The sequence below is a fragment of the Hydra viridissima genome, unplaced genomic scaffold (assembly GCF_058129835.1).
Source record: "Hydra viridissima isolate aposymbiotic clone 2 unplaced genomic scaffold, HvirCarnegie_v1 scaffold_15, whole genome shotgun sequence".
Taxonomy (NCBI): domain Eukaryota; kingdom Metazoa; phylum Cnidaria; class Hydrozoa; order Anthoathecata; family Hydridae; genus Hydra; species Hydra viridissima.
The window spans coordinates 8,337,300-8,364,610 of NW_028324314.1; the positions used below are offsets into that span (position 1 = coordinate 8,337,300).

A 27,311-nucleotide genomic window follows, 5' to 3' on the forward strand; every position below is an offset into this window, starting at 1 on the left:
CCTTTTTTTTTTTTTGGGGGGGGGGGTGGGGTGGGAGGGGGAGGGGCTTTGTAGATATAATGTCATTAGATTTTTGACCGGCTCTTTAACTCCTTAGATGTCTGATAAAATGAATTCAATCAATATAAAACCTTTTTCTTTCTTTTCTAGTATATTTTTCATGAGAACTTAAATTTCAATTAATTACACAGCCTAACAATTACAGCACGATAAATTTTGCATAAGTAGTAAGTCTGCGTACAATTTTCGGTACCAACTATTTTATAAAGCCTTTTATTTCTCATAATACTAAAATATATTAACTCGTTACCTTAGTTGATGACCTTTTTTTTTTTTTTAACGGTTTTACAAAATTTGTTTTTTTAAAATTAGCAAATATTTTTAAAACTTTTTTTTTATTTTTATCTTTTTTTATCTTCATTTTTTTAAACTTTTATATTTTAATTTTCTTATTTTATTTTATTTTTTTTTAAATTTCATCTTTTTTTAACCTTCATTTTTTTTAATCTTTAAACCTTCAGCAAATGATAAAAACAATCACAAATGCCCTCGTTATTACGATTTTATCGCAGTCGGCCCATGAGTTGCAAACCTCTGTCAAGGGGAATACGTACAAATAATGCGGGCGCAATATTTATTGTTAAAACATCATTCGGAAAGAAATAACTTTAATTGTCAAAGTTTGAAACTTGCATATTTTTTAGCAATAAATAAGTTTTCATAAAAAAAAAAAAATAGATTGCGATATTTTCTAAAACTATGAAGTTGTTCACAATTAAGGGTTGAAAGCCAGGGGGGCCGAAACTTTAAACTTTAAACCAATTACATTTAATGAGACTTATCCTCTCCACTATTTAAAAGGTTTTACTGTTTATAGAATAGTAGCATCTTTTTGCATAAATATATATATCGATGTAATTATCTGATTAACAATTTCAGTTCAGAGTTTCTTTTGCTGTTTTCTAAGAGTTAGTTCTTACAGGCCGCCCCTTTGGCTGTTAACGCCACAATTGATGTTAATAAATACCAAGGACAATGCATATACATATAAACATATTTACAGCGTAAATTTACACTGAAATCTTAGCTTGTTTATGGTTTTTGGCAAGTTCTAAAAAAATGGATCCTGTAAAAAATTTACTCCAATATTTTTGTGTAAATCAACAACGAATTTTTTACACAAATATTTTTGTGTAAATATACTACTAATTTTTTACACAGATATTTTCAATTTAAAAGTTTAGTCAAACTCGTAAAAAAATGTTATATTTCAGTGCTGTGCTTTGAAGTGACTGTTTCTACATTCCTGTGGTATATTATTTTAAAAGTAAACGAAACTTGATGACATTTAGGTTCCTTCGACATTTAGGTACTTAAAAAGAATCAGATTTTTTCAGGATATTGACTTAAATGTTGTTGTTAAAAGGCCTAAAAAAAGAATAATCCCGGTAGGTACGATAATTTCAGCCAAGTTCTTTTGTTTTTACTGCAGAAAATGTCAGTGTTAAGAATTCTTCTACATATTTGTATCCGTAGATAATTTTTTAAAATGAATTTTTTTCAAAAATTAAAATTTCTCTTGATTACTAATAAATAAGCTAACATTTATTTAAAAGACAAAAAAATTAAGTTGTACTTTTTTCAGTTTAAAGAGAAACAAGTCGATGATGACGTAAGTGACAAAATGTTTTGGGAATGTTTCCAGGTGCCAAGAACTCTCTTTGATCAATTCATCAAAGAGATTTCTTAATCTTTTTTTTCACAGAAAATCTGATTCTTTTTAAGTACCAAAATTTCGAATGAACCCAAATCCTTAAAGTTTGAAAAAGGAAATCCTGAAGTAAGAAATTCTTCCCTCTCGAAGAATCTCTTACTGATCAATTGATAATACCAATTATGTATCAATCATTATCAACACTGTTAAATGTTTTTAATTTCAGACTCAGCTATTTATTCTAAAATGTTAAATTATTATCAATTAAATTAATTTAATTATTATAATTGAGTTAGATCAATTAAATTTATTAATTCTTATGGTGATGCGCAGGCTTTCATTTAAAAGTTATTGCTTGTTTGACGTTCAAAAGTTAAGAATGTTTGTTTTTTCATAATCACAAGTAAAACACAAGTTTGTTGAAATCTAATCACATAGGTTAAATATTCAAGCTTGTCTCACAACTTTTTCATCTTCTAAGATGACAAGCTTTTAACATATTAGTCTGGTAAGAAATCAATAATAAGAAGAGTCTTGTTATTTTTCAATTAAGTTGAGGTTTTACAGATTGGTTTTGATTGATTCAAGCCTTTACAAGACAAGACCAAGATGTTCTTGTGTCGCTTAGTCTTGTCTTGCTAAGTCTTATTAAAAAATGCTATTAAAAACTTTTTGATTTAAGACAAAATCTCAGTTCACAGATTTCTGAAGATATTTTTTTTACCTATTTCTGTAGAGATCATAATTGGCTTAACTATGATCTCTATGCCTTCACTATTTTTATATTTTTTTAAAAGGATTTTGAAAATAGCGTCGTTACGCCAGATTTGAGATTTTACGCTATATTTCGGAGTAATTGCCTTAGTTACAACGAGAAATGATAAACAGCAGAAATCTTCTCACCTCCACGTTTCTTCCGCAGCTGTTTTTTACGGCCGCTTCCCAAAACTTATTTTGCCTGCAGATAGTTCTGGCTTCCACCTCCAGATGCTTCCGCCTCCTGATTGGAGGCCGCCGTTAGAATTTTGTTTTAGAGGCAGAATTTTTTGGATGCCACCGCCAATCGGGAGGCGAAAGCCACTGGAGACGCACTCTAAACCAACTTGCCTCCGAAATATCTTCTGAAGGCGGCCGTTAGTGGCTTCCGCCTCCAAAAAAAGTCGGCCATTCGGCTGAAAGTTACTTTGCCGCCGGGAGGCGTTATCAACTCTGGTTACAACAATCTAAATTTTTATAGGATCATGTCACTGATCTCTATAATAACTGGATAGCGCATCTCTAATATCAAAATTCACGCCAAAATCGCCATATTAGAAAGCCCCAGAACAATGAAATCTGATATGTGCGATAAAGCGATAAAGCGATAAGCCGAAAAACAGAACTTAAAGCTTACGGGATTAAAATTTTTGGGGCTTTCCAATATGGCGATTTTGGCGTCAAAAAATAAGAAGTTTTGCTCGGAGTTGCGCTATCCAGTTATTATTGAGATCAGTGGATCATGTCCATTTTAATCGGTCTACGTAAATTCGGCCATATAGCACCTGATATAAATAAGTTTTAGGCGCGAAGTTAAAGCTGAAATCAATTTTTTAAGTTTGGAAACCCTGTCCTATATCTTTGTTATAACAGTAATATGTGAAATTTCTTCATATTATTAACTATGGTGTGTCTTTTGTATTTCGCAGTACTTGGAATGGTTTAAAGTTACATTGTTAAATTCTGGTATTTTCGCTTTAAATTCAGCTTTTCTTTAGCAATATTTTTTATAGAATTAAGTAGATACCTAAATAACCAAAAAATATTCAAAAACAATGTGGAGTATTTTTCTCCAGTCTATTAAATATCCTGATGCTAAATAGATTTTTTAAATTGGTTATCTGGATTTCCTTTTTCAAATTTTTAGGAATAAAAAAATAAATCAATAGGCTAAGAACTTTAGCTAAATGGGATTAACAGAAATATAATAATAGAAAACATAAATTTGTTAACTGAGTAACTAAAGAGCAATACTCTCATTAAAGTTATCACTGATGTATCTTTGTGTGCATTACAAGTCTAGAATCTTTGTATTTTATGTTTTGGTTATATTGGATTATTTTGTAAAGTTTTTCTCTTAAATTTAGATAAGTTTTGAAATATTTTATCAAATACAGACTTTCAAGTTGTCATTTTTTATTATTTTTTTTTTACTTTATTGATCTATTTTGTTATATCATTAAAAAAGTTTTTAAAATTTTTTCTATTTTCAAAAAATTGAAAAAATTGACAACTTGACAGTCTGCAAATATATTTCTTATTGTTATTCTATTCAAATATGTTTCTATCTTTTTTTAGATAAAAGTGGCATACAGGATTTAACACAATGGATAAAAGCGAGGAACAAAGTGTATCAACAATCAGCTTGACCAAAATAATCCATAAGCTAGGTATTTGCTATAAGGTTTTGTATGATTGGTATATTATTTTCCAAAAACTTGATTGGTTAGTACTGAGTCAGTTAAAATTAATTTTGAGACCTAAAAACTTATGTGTTTTGCAACTTAGTAAAAAGTCATTTTTAAAAAGCCAAAAATATATATAAATTGTTAGTTTATATACAAAAGTTTCCAGATAATTACATTAGATTTGGTTAATGCAAATATTTTTATATTTGATTTTTTTTTTTTAACATAAAGAAACTTGTAATATATATCTATATAAATATGTAAGTATACTTCTAGTTCTGATAAAAGTAGATATCTTTATTGACAAAAAAAGCTGATCAAGCCTTTATATTACCCAAGACAAATAGTTGAGTAGTTAAGTAATGCATAAATAATAACTTATATCTAAGCATTTATCTGTATTCAAAACATTTGTCAATACATTTTGCTTGTGTAAGAAAATCATGGTGATATTTTGTTATAACTAAATAGGCCACAATTTACATGAAGTTCGGGATCGGTCCTTTCAGAATATCCTTTCAAAGCTACATAGTGGCATTATTACCTTGGAAGATTTACTACATGAACATTTATTATATGTTCATCTCATGGAGTTTTTGAACAGAAATGAGAATATCTTGGAAGTGATCAATTTGTTTATTGAATTATCAAAGGTGATGTTTTCATTTAACAGTGTAATTGTTGTAACATCATTCAATAATGTGTATGTTGCTTAAAGTGTTAATTGCTGTTGTTGTTTGTTGCTACTTACTGTTAACTACTAATATTTATTAAAAAAATTATTCTAAAAATTATATATAAATTATTATATACTTAGACTTACAATTTTAGTTTCCTCATGGAGCTGAAAATTTAATAAAGCTTGGTGGCATAGAATTTTTCACACAATTTCGTCATGATGAACAACACAAAGGGAAACAGTACTTAATGACTGTTGACAATCTTCTTGATAACTTGTTTCATTTGCATACTGATATTAGTTCTGGGAATAACCATTATGAATTCAATGATCAATACAGTTAGTCAATCTTTTATGCTTTAAACCTATTATCTTTCCTATATCTTGTTATAACAAATTATCTCTTTATCTCTTTATCAAAATCTTTTGTTATGTTAAGTTATCTCTATATCAAAATTTCTTGTTGATTTCAAGTTTATTTTTATTAAATTATTACAGCCAGTGTTTGTAATTCATATAATTTTCTTTTAGGTAAAAACATATCAAAAAAAGAAAAAGAGAAAGGTATTTCATCTGAAAAGAAATCCAGTAAAGAAGATCAGAGTGAAATCTTTTCTACAAGCTCTTCTCAGCAATCTTATCACAGTCATTTTGTTGCAGATAGTTTTTTATCGTCAAATAAGAAACTGTCAGAAGTTAAATTGGAAAAAATTAATAAATCATTTGGTAATATATTTTGGTACCATATATCCAGTGTGTAAGTTGACTCTATGTTTAAGTCGATACACGTTTTTTTAAATTAATAATAATCTATGAGGTATAAGTGTTGCTTAAGTCATTAGATATTTTGTACCTATAATTTTTGGTTTGCTTTCTCTGATTCTACATGCCTTTACTAATATTAAAAATTCTTCTGCCGTTGAAATTATTGTGAATGCTTAATCATTTTAAGTTAAAAGTATTCAGCATAAGATGATTTTGCTTCTTTTAAGGCGTTAAATTCTTTGTGATTTTTTTTTTACTGATTTTGTTCTTGTTAACTTTTGCATTTGATTATTTATGGCTCAGCTCTGCTAATCATAGACAATAATACTTATGGTTTAAGGACAAAATCTGGACAGTAATAATGACTATAGTAGGCTTTTAAAACATAATTTAAAGTGAGATTTGTGATTCTTAACAGTATGTGATGAAAGCATGTGCTTTTATTGAATAGTTTAAGGTACTTAATAATTTTATTGTACTTTAATATTATTTATTGTACAATACAAAGACAAGATGATGATTAGGTAAACAATTTTGGGTGTGAAAATTTGATGTTCATCAAGTTTCTGTTTTATTTTAACAATAATTATAACATACAATCATTTTAGTTCTATTTAAATGATTGTAAATTATTTTTATAGAAGTTACATCAACAACTACATTCCAGTTTATACCTCTTTCTTCTGGTGATAGACAAATACTTCATGCAACTGATAACAGGCTAAAGAGTGCCTCATCAGCCATAATAAAGCAATCATGTGACTTCTTTCAAGGAGTTATTTTACATGATTTTCCAGCAGAGGTTTTTCTCCAAAGACCAAGCATTTTTAGGGTATTTGTCAATATTACTTAGGGTTTAAAATAACTTCCACATAAAAATTTGTTAAATTAATGGAAAGATCTTGGAATTTTTTGAAAGCAAAAATAATATTACTTTGTTCTACTTTAGACATTCATTTCTTTGTTGACTGTTTATAAAAGTCGAGATATTGATATAACTCTTAACATTCTGCTATGCCTTATCAGATTATCTGAGAACCTTAGGAGTAGGATGCTGCATAATAGCAATGGTGATTTGTGGCAAAAAGAGTATAGTGAGTTTTTACTTCTACTTTTTACAAATTTACTCTTTTTTAAGTTTTCCTTGTTAAGCATATGTCAAATCCTGTTAATAATTTGTGGTGTGTTTGCTAATAATAAATGTTGAAAGAAAAAAATGATGTAACAGTTTGTGGTTACCTTTTTAGTTTACTTTACTCTAGTTTATCTCTACTTTAGTGACACTTCTTTCAACCTTATATCATTCTGCAATGTTCTTAATTAGTAAAAATGTGCTTCTAAGAAAAGAATTAGAAAATTTTTTAAAATTTTGTTTAAAAACATAAAGATTTTATCATGAAATGTAATCAAATTAGTGCTGCTGGAAAAATAGTTTTTTTAATAAAGAAACATTAAAAAATAAGTAAATAAAAGAGCTATATTTTGTTACTAAAACAAACAGCGTGCTCTTTAAATTTAGATTTTGTTTCTGGACAGTCGATAAGTGTTTCCACTAACCAGTCTGGATCAACAGACACAGTGGAGTCTACTATTGAACAACTAGACTTGCATGAAAATCATGAAAGTGAGTAAAATTAGCTTGGCCATGCTAAATATTTAAGATAAACAATAATAATACTTTTAAGTTTAAAGTAGTGACACAGGTTTTAAACTTAAAAAATATTTGTGTCATCTGTTTAATTTTAGCTATAAACATTTAAAATAGTCGCAGCTGACTTTAATGTTTAACTAAGATTACTTTAAAATAATATAAAATATTGTTATAAAAATGTTATGTAAATAAAACTATTTGGTCTAGAAATTTATTTGTGGGGTTTTTAATCAAATGTTGAAGCTTCCTTTTAAAAGGAAGCTTCAACTTTTGATTAAAAAAAAAATGATTAAAATTTGATTAAAATTATTTTAATGAAAGTATTGACTATTGCTAGCCACTACTTTCTTCCATCTTTCAGACAATTTACAGGTTCATGTTGAAGGAATTCCTCATCTTTTTAGGCAATCCAATCAGAGACCCATTCTTTGATATATTCTGAAGAAATGAACCATTTTCTAATCAAATTGTTATTCATGCAATCAAACAAATAGTAGTCAGAAGGAGCAATGTCTGGTGAACATGATGAGTGGGGTAACACTTCCCATCCAACATTTTTTAAATAGTTTTTGACCAGTTTTGCAACATGTTGTTGAGTGTTATCATGTTGAAAAATAAGTTTATCATGTTGCATCAATTGTTGTTGATAATGGTTTCCATTAATAGTTTCACAAGGTTTCAGAAGCTCATAGCATACCCACACCTTTCATATCCCACCATATACACAGCATAACCTTTGCACAGTGATTATCTTGTTTTACTTGTGATGAACCTGGTTCACCTGGCTTTACCCAGACCTTTTTTGTTTAGGATTCTCATAATGAATGCATTTCTCATCACCAGTAATAATTCAATGGAGGAATCTCTTTCTTGGTAAACCACCTTTTGTAAAATGGTACGAATTAATTCCTAGACCAAATACATAAAGTATTAAGATAAAATATGAGTATAATAATGTTAAAAAATATTATTCATCATCAGCAGTTAATGAATTATTATGATTGCAAGTTGGTTATTTACATACTTACCAAAAAAATATAAATTTTAGCTAAAGAAAATTTTGAAACCAGTATAATTACTGAAGCTTTGATGCAAGAGCAAGTATCCGTTACTGATTTTGCACTTTCTTTATTACTGGTCATCACAGATCTACTTAAACAGCATATAGAACATAATGAGATGTTTATCACTATCAGTAAACTTTTCAGAACGCTTTCAGATCTTCTGGTTTTGGATGATTTTATAGCAGTTTGGAAGCTTGATGATTTACACAGTAAAAAAAGAGTAAGTTTCTTTAATTCATAATTAAAAGGAAAATAAAAGTAATTTTTGATTTTATAACAAATTTGAATTCAATTTTTTTTTTTTTTTTTTTTGTCAATAAGAAATTTTTTTTTCTAAATATGCTTGTAGAAAAGCTAACCTTTCCTCATTTAACTTTTCCTCATTTAACCTTTCCGTAGGTATATGATTTTATAACTTGTTTACACAAATTTGAAGGGTTCTTAGAAATTAATTCTCACAATGATGCCAATATGAGCAAGAGTCATCAAGTAAAAATGCTTGTGATAATAAAGTTAATGCTTTGTTTTATTGCTTCATCTGTCTCCGATGAAAAGGTACTTTGTTTTTAATTTCTTGCATTACTTTTAATTTAAGAGATAATAAAGTTATAAAATTGTTAGTTCATAAATTGCTCAATATATGAATAAAAGATAAATTTATAGAATTTTTAATAATATTCTTAATAATATAATCTAGATATGAAAGTTTTAGTGTAGGAAATGTTAAAGTGTTTCCTTTAACTTTTATAAAAAATTTTAGATAAAAATCTGCATGGGTTTTAATCTCTAAACCTTTTCAAAATACTTTTTAATTCTTTGGCAAAAAAATAAAAATTTTATTCCTAGGTTTATGAGGTAATGACAGATAAATTGGTGATTTTGTGTCAAAGTGCTCTTACAAAAGTCACTTACCTTGGTGCTTTACCATTTCTTCAAAAATCTCTTCTACACACTCTTTCATGTTCAGATCAAAGTTTCAATAAAAATTACACAATGGCATTAAAGCTTCTTGAGTCCATGAAAAGTATTGATGTTTTTCAGAAAATACTTCAAGAAAAGGTGAGAATAGTTTATAAACTTAATTTATAATTGATAAATAAAGTCTTTTTTTAATGAGAAATATAAAAAAAGTTCTTATGAAATTGTATATTTGTTACACTGTATGACTGTAACAGGACAAAATGTATTTTACATTTAAATTTCTAGTGATTTTTGGCGTGATTCTACAAGTAAGCAATTTAGTCATTTCTTTTAGGTTTATAATGAAAACATATTTGAAGTTGCATTCAAAGTTTTGCCTGGATTGTTTCTTCACGCAAAAAAAAACTTTGTTGAAGAAGCTGTGAATCTCTGCAGTAGTTTTTATTTAAATAAAAACTCAAAGAAGCAATCCATAAAATTGTTCAATGATCTCATCAATTATAATAATGAAACTGTACGAGAAACAGTATATGCTGCTTCACTTGCGGTAATAAAGGTAGTCTAAAACATTTTGTTTCATCAACATATCTTTTTATTATTAATGTTTTATATTATCAACTAATCCATCATAAAAAAAAAATTTTTTATCAACTTTGTTGGGTACTTATAAACTATTTTGATTTTTTGTTGTTATTACTATAGAAATCATTGTCTATTTCACTTGTATGTGAACCTCTTTCAACCTCATACCAATCTGCAATGTTCTTAATTCGTAAAAATGTGCTTTCAAAGATTGTTTGTGAAGATATTCATCATGCTAACCATAAGGTATTTATTTTCTTTTTTTGTGTCAACTTTTTTTTTTTTTTTTTATCAGAATTTTAAAGTAGGCTATATGCTAGTTTTTAAAACATTAGTGATGTTTTGAAAATTATCTAACAGTATATGTTTTATTAAGTTTTTATTAAATATTATATATTAATTTAGGTAAATACTTTATCTACATTTTTTTCATTCTTAAGAAGGAATATTTAACTCATCATACTTGAAGTTAATTTAATTGCAATAATTGTGGTTGTTTTACTTTACTAAAATTATGCAGATTTCTACATAAAGCATGCAAATCAATTATATATCTAAGATAATTATGATCAAAACTAGTGATAGTCAGAAGGTGCTATATCTTAAGAGTATTGATATTTTCCTACCTGTATTGAGTTTGCTGCATCATGACATTTGATGGCATTTTGTTTGCTATGGTCTGACATTATCATATTGATTTTTTTTACAATCCCTCTTTTAGTTTTTCTTATTTTGAGCAACAACAAGCAGCAACAATCAGTTTCATTAGGTTTATAAAAGTTTGTAATTACTTGTATCTTTCTTATTTTTGTGACAAACTCTGCTAAAATAAGTTATATTAATAAGTTACATTATATAAGTTATATTTTCTTGTAAGAAAAAATGGAAATGCAAATAGGTAATTTCTAACTAATTAATCCGAAACACAGTAAGACTCTTCTTTTCTTACCATAACAAGACTTTTTTTTTATGTATAATTCTAGAAATACAATATTTATTTTAAATTTCATAAAGTTTGAATAGTTGTGAAAGTAGTTTATGTTGTAACAAAATAATCGTGAACATAATTTATCTTCTAAGGAAATAATTATGTTGTAAGGAAATAATTGTGAACATAATTTATTTTCCAGTTAAAGTATTTGAACTTTTAATGCCACTTAGTTAATTCTGTTAAATTTAATGTTTTCTTTTTTTTTAATTTAATTTTCAATGATTTCTTTTGTTTATGCCTAGATATCTGCCTTTGCAACTAGCATTCTTCATACTATTTTATCCAGTCCTCTTTGTATGTCAGTAAAAATGATAAAAAGAGTTCTTGAAATTTTATCAGATTCTCTTGTTTACTTACAAGCAAAGCTTAACACTGCTGATAAAGCAGTTTCAAACTCTATTCTCTTGTTATTCAATCAGCAGAAGGAGATGCTCAATGTAATGGGAGAAAAAACAAGTTTGTTGCTGATTGATCAAGTTAAGGGTGTATTGAGAATGATGCTTTTAAACTCAGTGAAAATGAGGAGAAAAGGGTTCTCTTGGATGACAATTTATTTGAATGATTTTGTTAAAGAATATTCCATTCAGAAAAACATTTCTATTAATTTTTCCCCTGAGAACTTCTTTATGTTTGAGGACCAGGACTTTGTTGTAAATCGAGATCAATACAAGAGCATTACATCTGATGATGTTTTAAAGTTATGGGAAATATTTGCAGTTGAGTCTGTTGCTGATGAGATTAAATATTCTGCAGCAGAGCAACTTGCAATCATGCTAGAAGGTTTATTTTAGTTGAGATAAATATAAATTGACATTTTTTTAAAATTTAATTTACACTTATAATAAAATGATGTTAAAATGATAAGTCGCAGTCAGATTTTTTTTAGACCATTCCCTGCAAGAATCTATTACTACAAAAAGTGCCTACATGTTTGTTGTAGATGAAATACAGAAGCATCTATACAAAAGAAGTGAACATGTATGTTTAAACTTTTACAATTTTTACTAGCTGGGTTTTACTTGTGTGTGTGTGTGTGTGTGTGTGTGTGTGTGTGTGTGTGTGTGTGTGTGTGTGTGTGTGTGTGTGTGTGTGTGTGTGTGTGTGTGTGTGTGTGTGTGTGTGTGTGTGTGTGTGTGTGTGTGTGTGTGTGTGTGTGTGTGTGTGTGTGTGTGTGTGTGTGTGTGTGTGTGTGTGTGTGTGTGTGTGTGTGTGTGTGTGTGTGTGTGTGTGTGTGTGTGTGTGTGTGTGTGTGTGTGTGTGTGTGTGTAGACACACATATATACAGTATGCAAACAGTAAAACAAAAACCAAATTGATTTAAATAATTTTAATTGAAACTAAAAAAATATTTATTATAGCGACTTTTAATAATATAAACTAATATTTGCAAAATTAAATCTTGATTTTTTAAAAAAAAAAGAAAATTATTTAAAAATTGGTATATTAGGAAGCGTCAAAAGTATTCATACCTCTTAAAGTTTTATTAAGTATATTTGATTTTGTTTTAAAGTTAATTAATATTTAGTATGAAGTCCTTGGGCATCGGTAACTGTTTGCAAGCAACGAGGAAAGCTATCAATTAAGTTTTGTAAAGAGTTTGGCTCCTCTAAAGCTGCCTTCTAAAAGAAGTTTTAAAGAAGGCTAAAAAGAAGTTTTTTTATTTTGATACTGTGCTCATCCCTATTAACTTTACCATCCAAATAATACCACAAATTTTCAATTGGATTGATATTTGGACTTTGTGCAGGCCAATTGAACAATTCTATTTCATTTTCGTTGAAATATTTTTTGGCAGTCTTGCTGGTATGTTTTTGGATCATTGTCTTGTTGGAAGGCAAATTGATCTGTTAAATCCTTACTTACTGACAGAGGGCATAAGGTTGTCCCATAAAATATATACATATCCAGCTCCTGTTAACTTTTCTTCAATTTGATCTAATTTACCAACTCCATTATAACAGAAATAGGCCTAAACAAGTACATTACCACCTCTGTGTTTGATGGTTGCTTTTTTAGTTTTTTTGTTCAAGGGTTTTCTTTTTCTTTTCCATACATCTGGTCTTTTTTTGGAATTCTTTAGTTTGAATTTACTTTCATCAAACCATTAAAGTTTTTGAAAAGTTCTTTTTTGTAAAGGCAAGAGGTTTAATTTTATTTTTTCTTGAAATAAAAGGTTTTTTTTGTAACACAGGAATAAAACCCTGCAGAGTGAAGTTTACATTGTATTGTTTGTTATGAAATATTCATGTTTAGTTTCTCTTTAATAGCTCTGGCAGAAATAACAGGCTCTTGCTTTACTTCTCATACAATAAGCTTATCTTCTCTAGATGTCGTTTTTGATGGATGGCCTGAATGTGCTTTATTTTGCACACTTTCAGTTTTTTATATTTTTGTACTATTGATTGTACTGTTGCCTTGCTTTTATTATATTTTTCAGCAATTTTTCTATACCTGAAGCCTTTTTTATGATCATCAATAATCATTTGCCTCAACACTAATTTTGTAATTCTTAGGCATTTTGAAATACTTGTGAAGTAAAACAGAAGAAGTTATTTAAATATTTAAAATTTTATGTTGTGTAGTGTATACAAACAAAATTAAATAACGTACCACCAAAAACAATCAAAAAATAAACTTACAGTACTAAATAATTCAATAGGTATGAATACTTATGTCATATTTAAAACATTCAACTTTTAAAAAATTTCATGCAGTTTTTTTACAGTCTTAGTACAAAGCAAACTTGGTTTTAGCTGTTGAGTTCTTAAGTTTTTATTAGGTTTTTTTGTGAATTTCCATTTTTTATTGTATTTATTATTACAAGTGATGTTGGTATTATTTTTATTATTATAATTTTAATTACTTTTTTTTTTATCTAGCAAGTGCCAGAAAAACATATCCTTTCATTGGTCCATATCCTCCGCAATTTTATTGAAGCAAATGAGACTACTAGACACATTTTGTCATCTCAAATCAACATCTTCTTTTATCTCTTTCAATTAGCAATATTGTTTCATAAGAATGAGAGCTTACGCAATGAAATAGCTTGTGTCCTTGTATACCTTTTGTTTGAGGACATTTTACTACCTAGCAAACAGTTAGAAAAAACCATGCTTTCTGAGTGCATTGCTAAAAAGTGAGTTTTTTTTTTATTTTTATTAGGTTTATCTTGTTAAAATTCTAAGATAAATTTAAATATAGTGTTAAAATAGTAATAAAACTATGTACTTATTTTTTCAGCTACAAACTACCTATAAAGTTTCATATTTTGTTAAATAATAACCATGACGAAAAAAAATGGCTTGAAGGGGAAGAGTATCTTTTTTTCCTTAAGGTTTCATGTCTTCATTTTTGCGACTGGTATAAAAATGATGATAACTTTAAGTATGGTTACTGGTTAAATTTTTTTTATTTGTAAATTGAGATTTTTTCTGTTTATTCAGGTTTAATAATTTTTAATCAGTCTAAAATTATTTTTCCTCTTAAAAAAAAATCTAAAGAAAAAATTGATTTCATTATAGTGATGTTTTCAAGCTTAATGCTAAAGAAAAGGAATCACAATATTCACTTTCATTTGATATGTTTATTGAAGAAGTGTTTGAACCATTGTTTGAGGGTTTTGATTGTGGCTCATTTTTTGAAAACTTAGACAAATTAAAACTGTTACTACAAATTTTGGAAAAATCTTACCTTAAAAAGGATCCCCAATGTGATCATCAAATAAATGTTGAAGATGAGTTTGAACCAAAAGAAAAAGTTGTAAGAAGTCATAATGCAAATGATAACTTGTATGCCCCATATGCTGATACTGTTATACAGAAGATCCGATCAAAGTTTTCTAAGTTATTTGAAGATACTCAGATGCATCGGTATTAAATTAATACTTAATTCTATAAGTTATCCAAATTTATTTTCATTTAGTATCATCTTTAAAAAATATAAAGATTTATAGTTCCATGGTTAAACAAAAATACATGAGTTAAATATTTTTTCAGAACATTCATCTCCAGCCCGTTTGTACCAGCTGATTATCCATTTTTCCTGTCAATACTTTCACTCTTTAAAGTTGCGGCTGAACTTGGTTTACTAAATCTCTTTCAAAATTATAATACTTTTTTATTGTGTTGTAACACAAGTGATATCGTTAGTGGAAAAATAAACATTGGTGATGTGACACATCAAAAAAAGTGAGTTATTGACCACAACTTGAAAAAAATTGTTTTCTATTTATCTTTTAAAAAGCTCAGAGGCTTCAATTGGTTACCTTTAATTTCTCTAACGATGTTAAGTTATTACAAAATAATACTTATAGTTAGAATAAGTTATATTTTTTCTAGGGTCGTGCAACAAATCATTGTTACAATTTTTAAGATATTTAGCTATAACTCACATGGTTGTGATTTTCAATTTAAACTTATAACAAAACCTTGTATGCCACGGTTTGACTCTGTTGGTAACTTAGTTGTTGCTGTCTATAAGAACTTACTGATATCTGGCTCAGAGTCTTATTATGATCTACCCCTAATGGAAAGTGTATTGGCATTATTGGTTCATCTTCTTGCTTATCAAAATTGGAGCTTAGAAGTTGTTAATGGAGATTCCATGTGCTTAGAACTTTTCCACTGGTTGGTGAATGTATGAATTTTTTTTTTTAATATCAAGTTTTCAATTTGTAATTTTGTTCAGAAACTTTCGTAACACATGGGTTAAAAATCCTTTCCATAAAGCTTTCAAATATTTAGATTGTGACATCTTTTCAAGTAGATAGGGTTGATGCCCTTGTATCATTCATGGGTAAAGGGATTGTCAAATCATCTGTAATTTGTTTGTGCCACTTGGTTCATGAGATAAAAATCTTGGATGTATTTAGTGTAAGTGTTGGTTTTTCATTTTTTGGTTTATTCCTTAGAATTAACTTTGATTATGCACTTATGAATTGTGGTTTAGTTAATTCAAAATTCCTTGTTTTATTCTATTTTATTTATGATACATTTGGTTAAGCAACTATTTCTTTTAACCACATTTCAACTATGACAATCATTTCAAATTAAATGTAATTATGATGCTTTTTTAGAGTTTAATAGACTCATACACATCAAAAAATATTGAAAACTCATGTTCTACTGCTCTTCCTTGGTTATCTTCTTTGGTCTCTGATCGCTCAACAGAGATACGTTGGGGAGGCTGGATTTTAGCAACTGCTTTTCTTAGTGAAAATGATAAAATGATTGTTACTGAGTTTCAAAATCAACCTGGTGGTATTTGGGCAGCTGCTATTGGGGTCATTCTAAACCACAAAGAAGCTTTTGTAGTTAGAGCACAGGTATGTTTTACTGTTTTATTCTAAATCTAACAATTTTTTTGCAGGCATCATAGATTTTGATCTTGTTTCATAGTTTTTAACTGTGAAACAAGAATTTCCTTCAAAAGGCCTTCATATACTAAGTTTTTTGGAACTTATATCCTTTGTCCATCATTAAAAACTTGTTGAACTTTTTAAAAACTGTTTTAAAAATTTTAAAATGATTAATCAGTGAAGAAAATTTTAGTTAATTTTATTTGTTAATCTGGAATTTCACAATTCCAATTTTTAGCTTATTTGATTTTATTTTTTATTTAGAGTTGTGTGTTGTTATGCAGATTATTTAAACAATTGTCAATTGTTTGTACAGACAATTTTTTATGGGAAAGTATGGTTGTACAAGATACTATAACTAAGGTATTTTTCATCATTTTTAATAACAACAATAAGCTTTTATTTTGTTGCTAGACTGTTTTCTTATACTTTGCGTCATTCATGTATTTCTATTGCTTTTCCAACTATGTGGAAATAGGTATCAATTCTCTTACCAACTTGCAGCAACTAAATATAAAGTTTATAAAAGTTATTTATATATAACCCAAGTTTATAAAAGTTATTTATAAGCAACCCATATTGTGACAAATTTATAATGTTTTTATAAGTTGGTCATAATATGGGAGATGAGCTTGCTTGCCATAAACTTTAAATTTCTTTATTAACAAAAAGAAGTACAGTCACCTTTATTAATTTTAATGTAAAATGGTTCTAAATTGTAGGATATTTACTTTATGATCATTTCTAATATGTTAAAAAATATAATTTAATATTTATATTTTCAAATATATTGGATTTGATTTTAAAAGATTTGGTTATGTAAACAAAATTTTTAAATAATGTTGATGAACTGTGTTATTTTTAGAAAAAAGCAACTGGCTCTGCTGCCTTCTTGCTACTATTTGAGCATTTTGATTTGTACAATGAGATACGAAAAATGTTTGATGATGATTTTTCACATGTTTTATCTGTTAGACATGTCAATGCCTCTACATCAATGACACAAGATTCTTACATTAGTGAGAATATTTTGCCTACAAATGCGAGTGAAACCATGCAAACTCTAGGTAGTAAATATTCTGATATACCTGAGGATGTATCTTTACTGTCAAGTAAATACTTACCAAATGAGTTTATTGAAAGCAATCACACTAAACTCTTGAATGAATTTATTGAAAGCAATCACACTAAACTCTTGAATGAATCTTTCGAACTGTAAGTCTTCACACACAGTGTTATTTTCATTTCACAAATATTTTAGTGACTATTACTTTATTTATATCTATAAATAAAGCAGTTTGATAATGTTTACCTGTACAAAATTTCATCTTTTCAAATTTTACTTTTCTTCAAAATTTTTAATTAAATTAAAAAAAAAAAAAATGATACAAACTTAATAGATTTTATGTAAAGATTGAAAAGATTTGTTATTCATGAAAATCTGAAAATCAACATAACCTGGCTTAACAGGGTTAAAATTTTTGTAATTCAAAGTGTATTGTAATATATGTTTTGCTTAAAAATCCTTTTTCAAGTTTTCTACAAAAAAGAAAAAAATAACCACAAAAAATATCTTCTACCATAACTAAGATTTGGGGCTTTCTTTTGATGATTTCTTTTGATGATTTCTTTTGATGATTTAGTGACTGTTAGAGAATATCGTTTTTTTCCGAGTAGAAAAATTGCTGCAAATAGTTGAAGTATAGAGATGTCAAGTAAAACTTATTTGTTCCTATTTATTAATTTTTTAAATTTCTTTAACTTTTCTCTTCAAGATCTCTACACATACTGCATAGAGATTTTCTTCCTAAGCAATACAAGTCTTTGCTGATGAAGAGATCAGTTATTGATGTTGTTTCTGGTTTAATATTGTTATCTCCTGAAGATGTTCTAAGCAAGATGGTAGCAGAAAATGTTTTGGATGCTATTTTTAGGTTTTATTTTTATTCCATTTTTAAATAGTTATACTTTTTTTTATTTAAGAGCTTTATCATGCTTTATTTTCTATTGTTTCTTTTAGAAATTGGAATCCTACAGATTTTGTTACTTTATCAAAATCTTATCCACCACAAATAAAATTGGCAAAAAAACTTGTGCATCACTCAAAGGTTGCGTTGGCTGTTGCAAATCTTGTAAACGTTTTAATTTCAAGTAGCTCAATAAAAAAGTATGAGAATGTATGCATCAAATTAGTGATAGATTTCAAATTGATTGAAAAGTTCTACTCGCTTTTTTCACTCTCCTTTAATCCAATTTGGGGTAAGTACTAAAACAAACAAAAAATACTCACATAATATAAAGTATACTTGGTGAAGAACTTTCTGTCTATAAATGTTCATTTCATGCCTTTGTAGAACTTTTAATGCAGTCTTCAACTTGCTAAAAGAAAATTTTTCTTGTTTTAGAATACAGGGATATTTATATGGATGTATGGCACAATGTTTGCTCCTTACTTGGAGGATTGGTAGTGAATTTTAAAGAAACAATCCCATCTTTGGCAGCGTGTCTTACAGACAATGTTCAGTCCCTTTGTGGTAAGGTTTTAAACTGTCAGGTAGTAGTTGTTTTCTATATTTAAAAAAGCAAGAATAAAGTTTTTATGCTATTTTTTTTTGAAGTTAGTTTTAAAAATAAACACAAAATGACCTAATAAAAGGATTAATCTATTATCATTATAGGAGCTTTGTCGTTTGTTATTACCGTTTATTCTAAGCTGAAAACAAGCAATAAATGCACAGACAGCTTGTTAAAGCTTCTGGTGATTATTTTTCAAATGAATGAATTCTGTTTATCTTTGTTGGATGTGAAACCAGTGGCAAGAGAAATTGTTAAGTTTATCATTGGTATACAGGTTTTTAATTTACCAAGTGAAAACATATGTGTCGGGGAATATTTATGCTGTATTTTGCTGTATCTTCATAACAGGGTTTTGTGCAATTCTTTTCATTTGGGTAAAATGGCTTTAAGCTCTCTGTTTAATGTTAGTGAAAAAGCAAAGCAGCTAGCCCTTAAAGAAGGTTTTGCTGAAATTTTTATTGAAGAAATGAAAGATCTACTCATAAAGACTAACATTTGTTCAATACGAGAGGGAAAAAAAGTTGACGAGAATAAGGTGAGAATGTGAATTGATTGGGGCAAAAGGTGCTCGTAGTTATCTTTTTTATTTTTCTTGGTTCATTTCTTTATTACTTATCTTCTTTTTACAATTTCTACATTGCAGGCGGAATTGTTTCAACAGCTCATTGATTGCTTAAATATAGTTCGCAACTTTGCAGTGCATGCCGAAAATATAAAAGTAAGTTTTTAGATCTTCCAGATATAACCCTTTGGGTTTCTTTTATAAATTTATGAAGATCCAATCACATTCTTGATTGGATAGCATGTATTGTCTTTTACTAATTTGTGTTTTAACTATTGTGTTTAAAGTGTGCACTAATATCTGGAGGTATTACAATTCATTTGTTAAATGTGAGAGTGTGGTCTGCATTCCACCCACCATTGGTCGATGCTTTGTTGCTGCTTCTCCTGGTTTTATCCTGTCATTGTAGAACAGGTTTGTTAACTGAATGCATTGGGTAATAAAAAAAAACGCTTTTTGATAAATATCAGGGAAAAAATGTTTATACAAAAAGTGACGTTAAAAATACAAAACATTAATAGACTAAGTGAGTTACAGTGTTTATCTGTTTATGAGTCTTTCTAAATACTTAAGTTCATATACTTATATATAAATACTATTTCAAAATTTTTACAAATATTTCTTCCATTTTTAATAAGGTAAATTTTACTTTATTTCCTTCACAGCTCAAGTAGCCATTTGCTCTCAAACAAGTTTGGTGAATAAACATGCATTAGACGAAACTTCATTTATCCAATATAACATCAAGATGCTGGAAAAGCTTCAAAGGGACGCTCTCTTAGCTAATGGAAAACTAAGCAACCGAACTGCGATTTGTTTTGGGATCCTAATAAATGCAATAAGTTTTTCAGAATGCAGAAAAATTCTTTTCAAAGTCTGTTTATTTAAAGTTTTTTTTTTCTATTTTTGTTATTAAATGACAGAAAGAAAAAAATATTCACTACTTCCTTTTTTTTTAAATTAGTCCGGGTTGCTTGGTTTATTTACAACCATATACAATACAAGTTCTTCAGGAAATATGCATCAGCGAAAAGTTGCAAATGCTCTCCTTTCTGATTGGTTGAAATTGCTCTCATCTTTGTCATTTTTTCAAGACGGTGCTAAAGTGATTTGGAAAATTCCTGGTAACTTTTTATTCTTTAAATGACGATTTGTTTTTTCACATCTTCGAACTCAAAGAATTTGAGCGACGTTTTAGAAATCAGTCTAGTTTCACAAGACCGTTATTTTTTCACCGTTAATATCCAAGCTTTTAAAGTAATTTTTTCTTTAGATATTCTTTTAATACTTATTAGTATGATAAACGGGTCAAGCTTAAAAAAACAAGATTATGGATTACTCATTCTTCGAAATATTGCATATGTTCCTGCTATTAAACAGTCATTAAGTTCAAACTGTATGTAACTTTGTTGTTCTTTTTTTCTTTTTTCCTCCGTTCCTTCGTTCAAGTTACTTCCAAACAGATACTCCTTGATCGTTGTTTTTTTTTTCTTCAGCTGAATTGCTATCATCTGTGTTAGAAAAGCTGACTTCTCAGTCGTTGAAAACCAAATCTATTGTCAGCGGGTTTTTTTGGATTCTCACTTACGGAAATCAAAAGGTTTTTTTTTTTTTTTTTTTTTGAAATTTATTTTAAGTTTAATTAAATTTCTTTTCTATAAACTTTTTTTTGGACAGAACTTTGATTTTTTTTTTTTTTTTGAGTAAAGTTCTAAACTTTTCACCAGGCGATGAATTTCTTGAAGAAATCGAATTTTAAAAACTGTTTGATGGCGTTGAAGGATGACGTCAATTCAGGTAATATTTGTATACGGTTGTTTTTCTAAACTCTCTGAGAATTTAGCGCAACGTCCGGATCTGGTTCCTTTTTCTCATTAAAATTTGGCATTGTATCTCAGTTTTATTACAATAATTAGCATGTGAATAAACGAAAGAAGTGTTTACTAATTCTACTTTTGTTCCTCTTTTTATTTACTAGTTAAGGCCCAGCTTCTTTATTCGCTTTCGTTAACTTTGGAGTTAGCGAAAGCGAACAAGTTTCATTTTTGTGTGGGAAGAGTTTTGTAGGCGGAAGAGTGTAAGCGCCAACTTTCATTCGAAATCCGGGACGATACCGAGACGAGACGAAATGTCCCGGACAAAATAGGAGCTTTACAATTTCTCGGAATATACATCTTTTTAACGGGACATAACGAGACATAAAGAGACATACTAGTTATTCCTAATGTAAAATTTAAGTAATGAATTTCTGGCACAATTACCATCATTTATTTAAGCTGCTACTTTTAATATTGTTATACCATCTATATAATCACAGCTTTAGCAATATTAATGGTAGCAGCTGAAATCAGAGAAAAAAAGTATTTTTAGGATACTATTTAACTTTTTCCACTATAATATCGTGCAAGAAGTGGATAAATATGTATCCCAGGGCTAAGTTTCTGATCATTTGATATTGTTTATCGTTGAGGTCAATATTCACTTCTAATCCAAGAGTTTGTTTTACAGTATTATTTAAAGGAAAGGTTTTATCCAAAGTGTCTTTAACTTTTTTGATCTGTAAAACATTTGACTTTTTTTAAAAAGTGTAATTCTTGCAGAGACTAAAAATAGAGCATGATGTTCAACATCGAGTACATTTATTTTTTTCTCTTTTGCTTTGCTCTCCAAAAACGACCCATTGTTTATGGGGTTTTCCACAACCAAAATGGCTGCTTGTATTGGTCATAAGATTTTCTTGAAGCTATTGGCATTCTTTTTCTATAAAAGAATTATAGAAAAAGAATGCCAATGGTTCAAGAAAATCTTATGACCAATACAAGTAGCCATTTTGGTTGTGAAAAAAACCAAATCACATTGTTTTAGTTTTTTCTTCACTTTTGAAATAAATGTATCTTAAGTAGCCTTTATGTTCTCTATGCTAATTTCTTCAGTTTTATTTGATTTCGTTAAGTAAATCCTTCCAAAATCGTAATTTATCCACTTCTAATTCACGTATATTCGGAATAAGATCTAATTTTTTTTTTATTAATATATATCAGAAACATTTTTGAGTACTTTACATCATTTTTCACTTTACACTGTTTAACATTTTATGTTATTATTTCTTTGACAATTATCACACTAAGTTTCCTATAATGTTTAAGTAAATAATGTTACTTGTATATTACAGGAAATACTGAAGTTGTTAAGTAATGCTATTTCAAATATAGCACTTCTTGAATAGTAAATTATAATTCAAATAAAAACATTTTAACAAATTTCTAAGTACATATGATGACAAAAATATGTTCCTTGGAACTATATTTGACTTGTTAAAACAAGTCATACAGTTAAAAAACTCAAATTCAAGAAACATAAATGTCAATTAACCCATAAAAAACTTGTTTTCCGCCATTTTCATTTGTTTTGATAAATAAACAACTGTTTAAAAATGGCGGAAAACAAAATTTTTATGGGTTTATTGACATTTGTATTTCTTCAATAACTCCCTATACTGTAGGTGACCGCAGAAATCCCTTTATATTCTAAAAGTAAAAGTGTTAATTAACTGAAAAAAATATATATCTCCTTGGAACTCAATGGGACATTTTTTTAAGCTGATATTTAAAACAAAATACTATGTATATATTAGGGTGGTCCTTAATTTTTAAAGTTTGATTTTTGTACAGGGCACCCTTGAATTTTGTTTATATGCATGCATAAAAAATTCACAAAAAAAATCAGCTAAATCTGAAAACATTTAGAGGTCCCTACCACATATATAATAGTTAAGTATCATGTGGGGTTCCGTGGCTGCATGTCACTAGTTGTTATGCTGGTGAACTCTTTCACTGCACACTATACCACGTGCATAATTTATCAATATGATGTTACTTATTTATTGTTAAATTATCCAGAATGTTTTCACCAGCTGTCAGCCATTTGTAATCAGACACTGACAGACACTCAATATAACAATAATATTTGATGAATCTGAATTAGTGACTACTGACTCTCTCAGGGAAACTTCCGTAACAACTGACCTAGTGGATACTGGATCAAAAGTGAGTGTTTTCTTTGTTTATTTTTGCTTAAATATTAATTTGCCAAATTATATTGATTTAACAATGAATTATTATAAAACAGACAGAATGACCGATCCGCTGTGCTAAATACATTTTAAATTGTTTATTAATATCAATTGCCTGAGTGCCATAGTATCGAACTTGACTTTTCATTTATGCACATAATTGTGTATTTTATTTATTGGTTTTAGACCTTGTCAGAGTTTTCATATGTCATTGTTGTTTATTTATATTGCATAACATAAATTTTGTCAGTTAGTTTTCTGAGCTCTATAAGTTTTTGTTAGAAATTACATATAATTTGAATAATTAAATTGGATGGTAACAAATAAAATTTATTACTTTAAGGGAGATGGCCAATGCTTGCTGTAGGACTTCGAAACCAACTACAAGACGAGAAACTGAGTTGTGGCTGATAGGCCAAATGTCTGAAATTCTCAGCTCTACAAAGTTACCGTCAAAGAAGGAAGTCATGGCACTTTTCTTCTATTACAAAGAGGCCACCAAACAGACCATTCGTGAAGCATCACATTCAACAACTAATGACGTTCTTGAAGTGTGGGCTAAAGCCCGCATCCCGACACGGTTGAAGAAACACGTTGTTGAAAAAGTTGAATGTCTGTTTCATGAATATGACAAACTGAAGAAAAATAAGGAAAATAAAGCAAAGCGCTCTGAAAGTCTACTGAAGAAGGAAGAAGAATGGAAGGATGGCTTAGAGAGTCTTTTTGACATTGCTCATGCGGACGCCATGAAGATGATTAGCATGCAGGAGGACAGGGAGTTCCTGTTAGCTCAGCGTGAGGCGGGACGACGTGGTAAGATGGGAAGTGTTGACAAAGCCATGGCCAAAAGAGAAAGAGATGTTCACAGTAGAGAAGAAAACTTCAAGAGAAGAAAAGAGAGAGAAGAACAGGACAGAGTGGCCAGAGAGGAGAAAGCTATTCTTCAGAATTCCGAAAGCGAACAGGAGTCTGGTAATGATAATGAAGCATTTGGTGAGCCATCATCAACCACAACTTCAAAGAGAACTAAACGTAAGCGTGGCACACACAAAATACTGAATGACAAGTTAGCAGTATGTCTGGTTTTTGTCACTTTGACAGTCTCAACACAGAAGGACAATAATAATTACAATATGTAACACTGTAACAGTTGTTTAAATGTGCTTCAATAAAGCAATGTTGTGCTCTGTGATCATATTTGTCCTAATCATTCATATTGTAGAATACTGAACATATGAGCCTTCTGTGGGCACTTTTATAGATATAAACTCTGCGGTAGAGACCCCTAAAATGTATTTTTTTCAAATAAAATTTTCAGTACAATTATTTTTTCATAAACGTCAACCATTGAAGGGGGTGCCCCGTCAGAAAACTGAAGAAAATTTTTTTTGTAATGAATAAGGACCACCCTAGTATATATTCTATATTACTTTAGAAAATTCTTCTAATTTGAACAATAAAAATCAGTATGCAATTTTTTTATCCAATATATTTGAAATATATAAAGTTAAAAGGTTATCTTTAAAATAAAAATATAGACTTTAATTTAGATCAAAAGGTCACCATTTTTACTCAATAAAAATCTCTCATTTTTTAGATTTCTTTGAAAATAATATTAAAATTTAGTCATAAAACACAAAATATAAGTTTTATGAAAAAATTGTTTTTACTTTTTAAATATATAATCATTTTGATTTAATATTGTTAAAAAAAAAAAGTGCACTATATTTACAAAAAAGTTGTGAGGGGTTTATTTTTTTGTTGTTTTGAGTCACTGCGTCGTTTTCTGGCTGGCAAAACAAGCTTGGTTGGCTAAAAATTTTCTTCACTGCGAAAGCGCGAGTTAGATACCTAGTTGATATAATTGATCAGTATCAAAACGTTTCATAATTATCCGGGACACAGTTTTTAAATCCGAGACAAAATTAACGTCCCGATTTATAACTTTTTTCCAGAACAAACTTTTCCTTTGTCTCGCTTTTTTTTTCCGGGAAATTTCTCTTTTTTTTACGCTTGTCCCGGTTCATTTCGAGAAAGCTATTCCGAGACGCAGAGGCTTAGAAGAGTGGTTTCAGTAATTCTTTTTTTTTTTTTTTTTTTTAAAAAAAAAACAAACAAAACAATGAATAACACAACTAGCGTTGTAAAACTTGTCGATCTGACGTAAATCTGGATCTTTGATCTCTATTATATTTCTCACTACAATCAGTATTTGAGATTTTGCCTCTAATACCGAAGGTTGTGAATGTAACAAGAATGATGAAACATTAAGTGAATTTTTTTTAACTGTTCAGAGAATTATGTAAGCGGTAATATCCCGAAAATAAAAATCCGCGCCTAATATCGAAGCTTAAGTTGTATCGTTAATGTAAACAAAAAAACTATTTCATTCAGATGCTTGAGCTGTTTTATTAAAAGAAGAATGTCACTTCCTTCAAACTTAGATGAAAGTAACGAAAAAACTTTATTATAGTGTAGTAAATTTACATAGTGTAGTAAATAAATAAGGTTAAGTAATGTTTTTATGGTCCAAAATTGTTTTACAAGTAGATGGTATAGATGACCCAGTTGTAAAAGTGGATATAGAAAAAATACAATTGTACAGTAATAATCATTTGAAAAGCTGTCTCTTTTACCTTGACAATACTCTTAAAGATGTCTCTTTTACCTTGACAATACTCTTAAAGATGTAGGAACTTTAAAAGAAGGTTACGTTAAAGTGTTGCACTATTTTTACCATGCAACGAATTCGATTATATGTGGCTCAACTTTTTTTTTTTTAAAAGAAAAATGGCTTGCAAAAATGCAACATTTAAAATGTGAGTTGTAAAATAGGAATTTAAAAAACGGATGGAACAAGTATCTAGAGAGATGTTGCAAAATGTGAGTGAAAAAATAAAGTTATTACAAATATTCAAGTCTTCACGTGAGTGTCTTAAGTTTGGTCTGTACCACAAAGCCGTAAAAAACTTTATAAACTACCTATAACGGTTTTGTTGATAATATCACTAATCGTTATAGGTGGTTTATAAAGTAAATACACAAAGAGATAAAAGATGCTCCTTTGACCACAGATGCTAGAACTGAATAAAACAGACAGTTATAATGACCGAAAGATAAAAGAACTTTACAACAATCTTAAAAAGTATTGTTAAAACGCTTATGTTAACTGTTTAAATCAATCGGATGTAAGAACAATTGGTTAGAAATAAAAGATTTTCATCTTTGTGTAAAAAACTAAAGATGAAAACTCTAAAACGAAGTTTAGAAGTTTAGCAATATTTCAACCTTATTCTAACTCAGCGACAAATTTTTCGCATAAAATATTTTCTTTTTCCAAAATCCTGAGTCCGTTGAGAAAATATGAGCTGTTTTAATTTGCGAAAACTTTTTTTCCCCCAAAATAAAAGAGAATTGACCAGATCTAGACAATCTTCAATTTGTTTTTTTTTAAAAAACACATCAGGAAACTTATTTCAGAATGTGATTCAACTTTACTCATCAACTTTAAAAAATGAGTTAACATCACATGTTGCAATGATGTCGGCGAAGATTTTATACGAAAAGTCTTCGCCGACATCATCGCAACATGTGATGTTAACTCATTTTTTAAAGTTGATGAATAAACTTGAATCATCATCTTTTGTTTAGTTAATACAACCTTTGTTTTCCAGGTCGTTTTTTAGCTGAAGACGGGGATCTCCGATGTCATGACGTTTTAAAATATTCGATAACAAAAACATTGGAGTTGATTGGGTGATTTATGAAGACTTTATTTTTAAAAAAGCGAAAACCCAGGAGTTTAGATATTTACTTCGGTAATATATCTACTCTAGTTGTTTTAAGATTTTTGTATATAAATATTTAAATGTGTGAGTGAAATATCTATTTTTTTCAGTGGTATCGATCAATTCATATTAAGTTTTAGTTGTT

General features: G+C 28.7%; 2 protein-coding genes across 5 annotated transcripts; both read left to right on the top strand.

Annotated features, from left to right (window-relative positions):
- Positions 1-3,248: 3,248 nt before the first annotated feature.
- LOC145193130 (rotatin-like) lies at positions 3,249-27,299 on the top strand. 4 transcript variants are annotated; one of them, XM_090072988.1, is made up of 36 exons: positions 3,249-3,436; positions 4,049-4,140; positions 4,630-4,811; positions 4,990-5,176; positions 5,369-5,563; positions 6,244-6,434; positions 6,552-6,696; positions 7,122-7,226; positions 8,302-8,537; positions 8,717-8,872; positions 9,164-9,376; positions 9,573-9,794; positions 9,941-10,066; positions 11,054-11,591; positions 11,698-11,789; positions 13,691-13,947; positions 14,052-14,195; positions 14,333-14,680; positions 14,807-14,998; positions 15,149-15,446; positions 15,554-15,682; positions 15,886-16,134; positions 16,432-16,530; positions 17,033-17,382; positions 17,943-18,101; positions 18,188-18,426; positions 18,573-18,701; positions 18,846-19,279; positions 19,388-19,462; positions 19,594-19,720; positions 19,972-20,180; positions 20,271-20,430; positions 20,580-20,702; positions 20,803-20,906; positions 21,034-21,103; positions 27,053-27,299. In XM_090072988.1, exons 2-36 carry the CDS (start codon positions 4,077-4,079, stop codon positions 27,136-27,138), a joined length of 6,633 nt encoding a protein of 2,210 aa, XP_089929114.1. In that variant the 5' UTR covers positions 3,249-3,436; positions 4,049-4,076; the 3' UTR covers positions 27,139-27,299. The 4 variants fall into 4 exon arrangements, with proteins under 4 accessions (XP_089929114.1, XP_089929118.1, XP_089929115.1 ...); XM_090072989.1 differs by having other exon boundaries at positions 3,271-3,377; XM_090072991.1 differs by lacking the exon at positions 3,249-3,436 and adding an exon at positions 3,712-3,813.
- On the top strand, positions 22,671-24,517 carry LOC149878498 (uncharacterized). Its single transcript, XM_090073174.1, has 2 exons — positions 22,671-23,352; positions 23,722-24,517. Exon 2 carries the CDS (start codon positions 23,726-23,728, stop codon positions 24,515-24,517), a length of 792 nt encoding a protein of 263 aa, XP_089929300.1. The 5' UTR covers positions 22,671-23,352; positions 23,722-23,725.
- Positions 27,300-27,311: the final 12 nt, after the last annotated feature.